Raw genomic sequence first — 9,955 nt, forward strand, 5'->3', positions numbered from 1 at the left:
GGTTTTGTCCTTGGGGACGGGCCAGTCGCTCACTTCCTTCGTCTTGGCGGGGAGTGTCCGGACGCCGTCGGACCCGATGACATGGCCCAGGTACTCCATCTGCTTGGCAAAGAGTTGGCATTTCTTCGGGTTAAGGAGGAAGCAAGCATCGCGGACCTTGGACAAAACATGGCGGAGACCGGCAAGGGCCTCGTCGAAAGTCTTGCCCGGCACGACAATGTCATCCAAGTAGACGCGCGAGATGTTGCGGGGAAGCAGCCGGTCCATGAGTCTCTGGAAGGTGGCGGGGGCATTACACAGGCCGAACGGCATTCTCTTGAACTGGTAGAGGCCGTGGCCCGGGACACAGAACGCCGTCTTCTCGCGCGCCCGTGGAGACAGCGGAATGTTCCAGTATCCCCACTTTAAGTCAAGGGAGGAAAACCACTCGGCGCCCTTCAACGAGTCGCGTCGATCCGAGAGTAGAGGCATGTAAAGCGCTTTGAAAAGTCCCTTTTGCTGTCTTTCGAAACAACTTCAACTGTTGTTTCTCTCACGATATTTTTCACATTTCCAATAACAGAATCAGTGCTATGCTCGTTTCCAGTAGCAGAATCCAGAGCTATGTTCTGATTCCGTATTGAGTGGAACAGAAATCATTCTTCAATCAATCAACTTCAGTGATCTCGGCAGGAAAATGAGGAACTGAGGAGTTTTCGCTTCCCTCTTCCGTCTGTCCAGGAGATGCTTCAAGATGGCATACTGTGTTCTTGACTTTGCACAAATGGACATCATCATCTTCATCAAAATCTTCACTGGAGGCCTCATCACAATCAGCTCCATCTGGTTGATATTCGTCACTATCAATATCATTCCATGACTCGTCGTTTGATCCAGCGTCAACAATTACCTTGCGATTCACATTCTGCGAGAGGTTGAATCTGAACAAAAACAAGAAAGATAAAGAATTGTCAGATATTATTGGAGGCAAATTTCTTACTTAAAGCCAAAGATACATGAAATTGGAGAATATTAGTACCTTGGTCCTGGAGCAGGCTGGTCGTTTGATCCAGCGTCAACAATCACCTTGCGATTCACATTCTGCGAGAGGTTGAATCTCAACAAAAAAGAAAAGATAAAGAATTGTCAGATATTATTTGAGGCAAATTTCTTACTTAAAGCCAAAGATACATGATATTGGAGAATATTAGTACCTTGGTCCTGAAGCAGGCTGGTCGTTTGCACACACTCTCAGACTCGTATTGACTTTTTCTCTCCATTATTGACTTTTTGTCCTTTGCTTACGTAGTTTTTTAAGCAGCAATAATATGTAGTATTCCCCTAGTAACCATGTACAATATTGTTCACTATAAAGACTAAATTGTCATCAATTAATGACTTTTTTTTAGGTCAATTGCGTATTGACTCTTTGTCAATAGCAAATTGACTTTACGTCAATATAACGAACGAAATCTTACATATTGACGAAATAGTACTTTTTATTGCTGTGTAAAATACTCCTAAAGGACAAAATGCCAATAACAGTCTGAGACACTGCAGTGTCTTCCACTTTCACACAGGTTGGTTGAACAAAGCCTTTTGGTTGGAAAGCTTGAATCCAGAGAGCAGGGGCATTCCACGTCAAACCATCATGGTCCAAAACGCACTTGCTCAGATCCGGCTGCCAATGTTTTCTATCATAGCCTACCACTCAAGGACCACTCATGTAATTTTTTTTTTTGAAAAAATATGCAGAACTTTGGCCGTGGCAATCTTTTGAAATTTCAAAAAAATTTCAGAACTTTTTTTTTTAGTTTCTTAAAAATTGTGTCTTTAGGCGCTCAAATGGGTTGAAAACAGTAAATGGCAACAGAATAAAGTGAGAAACAAGGTTGGGGCCCTCAGTCTTTGCCTAAAAGGGCGTTTTTGACTAAAAACAACGGTTTTTTGATTTCCCAAAATACGCCATCTTACTTTTTGACCATATTGGTATCAAAGGGCCCTAGGGGGGTACTCTAACTGCCAGCAAAATATTGGGGACGGCAATCCATAAACACGGGAGATATTGTCAAAAAACTCTTAAAGTTATCTTAGTGGATCGTCGAAAATTGACTATTTGACAACCATATTGCTCCCGTGCATTAAAATGTCGTCCTAGTGTATGTCTTAACTCTCTGGAACCATTTCGAGGTGAAGGTAAGCATTACAAGAGTTGAGGCCTACGATTTCTCGCTGTGTAGTGCCTCAACTCTTGTAATGCTTACCTTCACCTCGAAATGGTTCCAGAGTTAAGACAGACACTAGGACAACATTTTAATGCACGGGAGCAATATGGTTGTCAAATAGTCAATTTTCGACGATCCACTAAGATAACTATAAGAGTTTTTTGACAATATCTCCCGTGTTTATGGATTGCCGTCCCCAATATTTTGCTGGCAGTTAGAGTACCCCCCTAGGGCCCTTTGATACCAATATGGTCAAAAAGTAAGATGGCGTATTTTGGGAAATCAAAAAAACCGTTGTTTTTAGTCAAAAACGCCCTTTTAGGCAAAGACTGAGGGCCCCAACCTTGTTTCTCACTTTATTCTGTTGCCATTTACTGTTTTCAACCCATTTGAGCGCCTAAAGACACAATTTTTAAGAAACTAAAAAAAAAAGTTTTGAAATTTTTTTGAAATTTCAAAAGATTGCCACGGCCAAAGTTCTGCATATTTTTTCAAAAAAAAATTACATGAGTGGTCCTTGAGTGGTAGGCTATGATAGAAAACATTGGCAGCCGGATCTGAGCAAGTGCGTTTTGGACCATGATGGTCTGACGTGGAATGCCCCAGTATGTTTCTATCATGTCCACACTCTTAAAACCTTACGAAGTATTTTGAGCATACGTATAACAAACTAAAATACTTTGTTATACGAAGAAATAGTTCGTAAATTACAAAGTATTTTCTTTGAAAGCTTACGTATGCTCAAAATACTTTGTTATACAAACTACTTTTCTTTGTAAGGCCCAAAATAGTTTGCAAGGTTTTCTCAGTGCAGGTGCCTCTTCAGAGGCGCACTCTGAAATGCAATCAAGGAAAAGATTCATTAGGTCAGCCAAAAATTATAGATATGAATTGCAAGTCTAAATGAGGTTTTAATAAAGTAGAGACCAACTTTATTGAAGGAGACACTAAACGTTGACAAAAAGCTGTAACCCGGAGGATTTGGGAACACACACTCGTCAATATAAAACAATAAAGTTAAAGTAACCTGATACTCTCAGCAGGAACGAAATGAGAAGCAATTCTTTAAGGCAGAGAGACTACCTGTTTGTGGTCAGTCACAAATATTGTTGCGTGACGGAATGAATAACTAATGTTTTGTCATTAAAAGCTGTAGGCTTCAGAATTATCTCCATCACTTATTTCCACCTCTCTTAGACGAGGTGTAAAAATGCATGTAGGATTTCTCTCTTCAGCGCATCTTCTCTTAATCAGCTCACCATTGTATCGTATTAGTTTTTTTTTCAAGATACAAGTCTCTTCTCGCCACAACTCCCCTTCCCATGCCTTCGAATGAACAGACCTGGAAGTAAAGAGAGACTGGGGTAAATTAGGAATAAGTCACAATTCGCCAGGGATCTTTAACTTTAGGTAGGGCAAGGACTTTTGCAAGTCCTTTCAAAAGTATCTCTCCACAAAGTCACTCCCCCTGGACACAAGAAAAATAACTTATCCTTTTATAAAGATTTCAGAAGTGAAGGGTTAGAACTTTAACTCGTACAATAACGTTATGATGGCCTTTTAAGGTTAGTGAAGGATCCCTGGAATTCACAGTTGGTGGCAATAGGTGGTCAAATTGGTTGCTAACTTACAGAAAAGTCCTTCTCTGTTGGCTCAACATTTCTACCTGTAATTAGAGGAAAAACTGTCACCTTTATAGAGCTTAAAACTCCACAAGATCAAATTTTGGGCTGAAATTTTATAAGCTGGAATTGAAAATTAAGCTAATTTATATCCAGATCATTACATGTCCAAACACTTATTTGGATTTGAACTTGATAGGATGAGGGGAAATACAGCCTACCACAGCAAAGACATTTGAGGCAGTACAATGGAGGCAGGGGTGCACCCCAGGCAACTACGTGAAAATCAGACAGTTCACCCGGTTCGGGCTGCCTAATTTACACAATACAAGGTAGGTGTACGCCAGACCGTGTCTTGTCGTAACAGGCTTCGCGATGCTGCGCCAGTTTCGACAATCCACGCCTGGCGTATGCACCTGCGGCGCTAGCCAGCCTTCGGCAGCCTGCTTTTCTGGGCAAATCGAAGGACTGGGCGTGATCTACGTACAGACAGAAATAACTTTCCAACCCCACCCTATTTTTTTTAACTCGCACTTCCCGTACTTCCTGTCACAGCGTGGACTTCAGTGTGACAGGCGTCGTTCGGCTCATTCGGGACTCTTGATTTGTGCAGGACGGAAAATTCGAAACCCAACCAGCCCATCGGCCCCCACGACCTGGCGGCGGTTATTGCAGGGCTGGAGGGGTCATCACCGGGTGGCTGGGGGCTGATGGCCGGGGCTGGGGAATGGGTAGGTCTCTCCACCGACTCCTGGATTGGGACAGCGGGCACCGAGGGGTGAATCACTAGTGTAATCATGTGTACAAATTTGCCCGTACTTAGTGTACTCCTAAGTTTTTAAAACGTGAAATTCTCTAATGTTTCGACCGATTTAACGTCGAGTTCCGTTCAAAACCCCAAATAAAGCCGTTTAAAATTGTGAAATTTATGAGTGAACACTGATAAACATTTTGTCGTAAATTAGCGACACATTTATCGCTAACTTTTTTAGCGACAAGATTTGTTGTGGACTGAATAGCTTGTTAAACCGTAGTCGTATTGGAACCAAGGGATGATTTCACAACGACAAACTTGTAATAACGCACCAACAATAACACATCAACGCCAAGTATTGAAAGTCCAAAAGAAATTTTGTAATGTCTGCGACAATATTCATAGAGTACTTTTGTCGCCTAATTTATTTTACATGGTTTTTTTAAACCATAATAATTTCTCTATGACTTTGAAGAACAAAATAGATGATTATTCATAATATGCTTAATTGAGCAGATTATTGCAAAAGATGTTGTTTCCACACAAATTGTATCGTAAAGAGTGATAACAAGATTTTGTTCTTCAACGACAAAATGTCGCATACTAGACTCAACGACATTTGTTTCGCTATGGTTCATGATGAAATTCTATGTTTTGGAACGCCTAAATTTTCACTCATCTGATTGTTTCTGTACAACCATTTTTTAACAGTGAAGCAAGGTGTACTCACCCGTACTCATGTACTCATGTGTACACCAGAACGCTGGGTGATTCACCCCTCGGCGGGCACGCACCCCGAAGGGTTTGTGTCACCCACCACCCCGCTCTGATTAACGCCGGCCTGATCATCGACCTGTGCTGTTGACTGCACCTTCATACCCAGTGGGATGTCACTGGTGGGGTATGGAAAAGGGCCTTTCGGCTTGGGGAAGAAAATTCCCTTTATGAAGGGATTCCTGTGCCCATTGTTTTCGGCGATGAAGCTTTGTCTTAGCTTCTGGGCTGTGCTGACCAGAGAGATGCCGGGGCACATCTCGTACAGTTTTTGGCCCGTCCCGTTTATTTTTTGTAAAAAAATGACGGAGGAGGGATTAGTAGATCCTTGCTGTGCGTCCGTTCGTTCGTCCGTCCGTCCGAGGACTTCCCGTGGTCCGATCTGACAAATTTGGTATGCAGCCTCCTTGGGTGACCCTAAGAACCGCCCGGTGGCAGCAAATCCGATCCGAGCCCTGGGGGCGCTGCTGCAGGTGCATCATGGTCTCATGGGGTCGAGGAGGATTTCGGCAACGGATGCAGCTAGGAGGCATGTAGGTATTTTTGGAATCGGGGCGAGAGAGAAAATAATGGTGCCAGTTTCGAGCGAATCGGAGAACTTCGGACCCGGGTTCAAATCCCAGCGGGATTTTTTGAACATGTTTATTCGAGTTTTTGCATTGTTTTTGATGTTTTCGAGGTGCTGATGACGAAAAGACATTTATTTACCAGACTCAGGTTAATTCGTCAGGGTCAAACATAGGCGAAATTCGTACGTTTCTTAATGTACGGGACGGGCCAAAGTTGCCGATGTATATCGCTACTTTTCCTGTTATTTATTGTGTGTCTTCTCAGGAGGGGTTACGACCGCTCTCATCCATTTTCGTTCCTGTATTTCCAGGGTGGCGAAGGTCTTGTTGCCGACTGTCTGGCAGGCGGGGACGCCGTTTGACATCATTGATTCGATGAGAGCCTTTTAAAGATATATTTTGGTTTCTGGTTTTACCAGTTCCTTCGAGTAAGCATACTTGTTGATGGCTTTTTTCTTGGTGTTGGCATTAAGTGATTTTTCCAGTACATGACTTTTGAAGTTCAGAGCGGTGTCCACAGTAACTCCAAGGTATTTAAGTTTTTGTTCGTATGGAATGATTTTTTCATCAGACATCAGGTTTGGTCTTACAGGTCTCTTTTTTTGTGCTCTTGGCCTCATAAACGTTGCCTTACTTTTGTCGGCATTGATTTTAACCCGCCATTTGCTGCATCAGTCTGCCAGTATGAGTTGATACATTGAAGTATCAAACTCTTGACACAGATTATGGGGTTTGACTGAAAGCCAGGATTTCAGCTGGTGATTGGGGGGGGGGTGAGATATCACCGCTCCTTGAGCAGTGCCGGCTCCTATATCGTGTGGGGTTGAAATTTCTTCCTAGACTCTTGACTGAGAACGTTCTGTTGCTGTAGTAATCAGTGAGTAGCTGCAGCAGCCAGACCGCTTGACTGGTATTAATTAGTTTGTAGATTAGTTCCCTGTGTGGTACCTTGTCAAAGGCTGCCTCACTGTCCATGGACATGAGTCTGCAGACTCACGATGATGCCTGTTTGCCTTTTGTTGCGGGCTTCGGTTAGGTCAGTCAGGAGCCTAGTCAGCTGTTGTACGCAGCATGTTCCATCCCAGGTTTGGTCTTACAGGTCTCTTTTTTTGTGCTCTTGGCCTCATAATCATTGCCTTACTTTTGTTGGCATTGATTTTAACCCACCATTTGCTGCATCAGTCTGCCAGTATGAGTTGATACATTTAAGTATCAAACTCTTGACACAGATTATGGAGATGGACTGACTGCCATGGTTTTTCTTCCAAACAGTGTGTCATCTGCGCCCTGGTAGGTGTTCAATTTTATTTTCATGTAGAGCGAGTAGAGAGGGGGGGGGGGGAGTGGTATCACCGCTCCTTGAGCAGTGCCGGCTCCTATATCTTGTGGGGTCGAAATTTCTTCCAAGCCTCTGACTGAGAACGTTCTGTTGCTGTAGTAATCAGTGAGTAGCTGCAGCAGCCAGACCGCCTGACCGGTTTCAATTAGTTTGTAGATTAGTTCCCTGTGTGGTACCTTGTCAAAGGCTGCCTCAATGTCCAGACTCACGATGATGCTTGTTTGCCTTTTGTTGCGGGCTTCGGTTAGGTCAGTCAGTCAGCTGTTGTACACATCCATGCTCTGCCTTAAATCCAAATTGATGGTGTAAGGCATTATGCACCGTTCATAGAATTTGCTGACGACGGACAGGAGAGTGATTGGCCGGTACCTTCCAGGGTCGTTTGGGGGTTTTCCACTTTTGAGGAGCATAGTTTCTATAGCGTCAAAATCACAGGTTTTTACATGGCCTGAATTTCGCCATCTCGGATCTGGTCCAAACTTGCACCAAATGTTGCCCCCATAGAGGTGAAAAAGCCTACAAAGTTTAAGCCCCCTAGCCCCACGCGTTCCCGCGCAGTGGCCATTCTTTTTTTTCTCTAAATTTTCCTTGTACCATTTTTGCGAAATTGCATGTTTTCTATAAAATCGGCCTACTAGGTCCCACTGACATTATTCTGTAGAACCAACATCGGTGTTAGAGGTAAAAATCTGTGAGGAATCCGAATCTGGCATCGGTTTGACGATAGCACTACGGGAAAGTGCCCAAAAACGCATCTAAAGTGAAAAATTTTTTTTTGTAGAAGTTTGGGGGGTGTTATACGGCACCCACCCCGCAGCCCAAACTTCGAGTTTTCCCTGTTTTTCTACAAAGGGGACACTAAAGGCTTGCTTTTAAGCCCACAGATGATATTGTGTATGGGTGCCGTTTAAGAGCTATACCTATGCTCAAAATTGAGATTTTCGTAATTTTTCTACTTTGTCTTTTTTGTCCAGAATGTTCCGCCGAATTATATTTCTTAGTCGTTTCACCCAGGTGGAACAAAAAATATGTAAAATTATTTGAGAAACACCAGTAGTATCCTACACACTGAAAATCAGAACAGCATACCTTCAAGGATTGACACGAACCTGTCTCTCGCTTTACTTGTCAAAAAACGTTTAAGATTTTTGCAACTTCAGATACAACTTTGCCCTCAAAAGGGCTAGATTTATTGATGAACTGGTTGCTCTGGAATCGCTTGCATAATTCTGGCACGTGGCCCATACTTGCGAAAGTCTAGCGGGCATTTCGCTGGCGCTTTGCCAGCGGAACGTCCTCCATGTCGTCTTCTTCGTCGACCCCTTCTTCGTTCAATTCCTCTTCAGCCTGACGAAGCACACGCCTAGAGACGTTGACGGGGACAGGCTGAAACATTAATACAAATATCATCAGTAGTCAGTTTTAGTCTAAAAAAACTTCAGTTTCTAACTACGGAGTGTTTACCTCATCCTTGTTAAAAAGTGTCCCAATATTGTAAACGAGCATGCTGTTGTTTAGGGAATCCTGACCAACGCCAAGTACGGCACACATATTATCAAATAAATTGTCGAAGTCCTGCCTTGACCGCCCCACAGCTTCAAAGAGCTGCGTCTTGAAGTTGTTTGGCAGGGGCTCCCGCATTCCCCCCGTGTAAAACGCCTTCGCGTAAGCCTCGGCTCTCTTGCCATCCACTGCCTTGTTGTTTTTGGCACACTCCTTAATGTGAGAAATTTTGCTCACACCTGAGCGGCATAATGGGCAATATGCGTATGGGTTGCGCCCTTGCCCGCTGCGATTGCAAACGTCGAACTGAAAAAAATTAAAGAAACGATTATTTGATTGATAAAAAGAATTGGACACTTGCGCAAGTTCTGCTCTGAATTTTGAACATTTGTGAGCTTGACTAACTTATCTTTGTTTTGTTTTTCAACCTGCAAACAATGGATCAATCAATCAATAAATCAGAGGACCCATTATATTCGGTAAAATCAGTAAATATCAGGAGTCACGAACCAATTCGCCAATTACTTACTTTTTCAGGTAAATCCTGGTTGTGTGCTTTTAGATGACGAGTAAGCACACTCTTGGTTTTAAAAAACTTCTTGCACAAAGTGCAGGTAAATTTGTTACAAGGAAGCGGCATGTCCTGTTCTTGCGGATCTGTGAACAAAGCATGAGAAAGCGTTAAAAATCACTTCACCTACCGAGTGGTATTAAAGGCGTACTAAGGTAAAGACACTTACCAACTGGCTCCTTTCTAAGAGGAACAATTCCTAGAGCTTTATTCTTTTTTTCTCCATTATTAGCCGCAAGTTCTAAACAGAAAAAAACTGTAGTAAGATCAAATTTGAACTGTAAAATATAAAGCAGCACTATAAAAAAAAACGGTTTTCCTCCTTTTCTTACGCCCAACTTACCATTTTCAAGTTCTAGGACGAGTCCTTTTTCATGAGTGTTTAACTCTTTACTCCAATCGATCCCCCTCATTGGTGAGGGAGTTTCGTAACTACTTACGTCACTCCCAATTTGTTGAGTTGGTGTCACTGAAAACGATATGATCTTCAAATAATTCAAATATTAAAAACATTAAAACCACGAGTTCATCTTTTAAAAAAAACTTACACCCCAGTGAAAGGAATGAACAAGATTGTCCTCCCAATTTACTCGATTCTGTAACACACAAACAAAAAGGC

The 9,955-nt window shown here is 42.8% G+C and overlaps 1 protein-coding gene across 1 annotated transcript; it reads right to left on the bottom strand.

The window, feature by feature from the left end:
* Positions 1 to 8,519: 8,519 nt before the first annotated feature.
* LOC117647889 lies at positions 8,520 to 9,229 on the bottom strand. The gene is made up of 2 exons (XM_034389863.1): positions 8,727 to 9,229; positions 8,520 to 8,648 (listed from the first exon to the last, which is right to left on the bottom strand). The coding sequence occupies exons 1-2, from the start codon at positions 8,901 to 8,903 to the stop codon at positions 8,520 to 8,522; spliced, it is 306 nt and encodes a 101-aa protein (XP_034245754.1). The 5' UTR covers positions 8,904 to 9,229.
* Positions 9,230 to 9,955: the final 726 nt, after the last annotated feature.

The sequence above is a fragment of the Thrips palmi genome, unplaced genomic scaffold, assembly GCF_012932325.1.
Source record: "Thrips palmi isolate BJ-2018 unplaced genomic scaffold, TpBJ-2018v1 HiC_scaffold_3, whole genome shotgun sequence".
Taxonomy (NCBI): domain Eukaryota; kingdom Metazoa; phylum Arthropoda; class Insecta; order Thysanoptera; family Thripidae; genus Thrips; species Thrips palmi.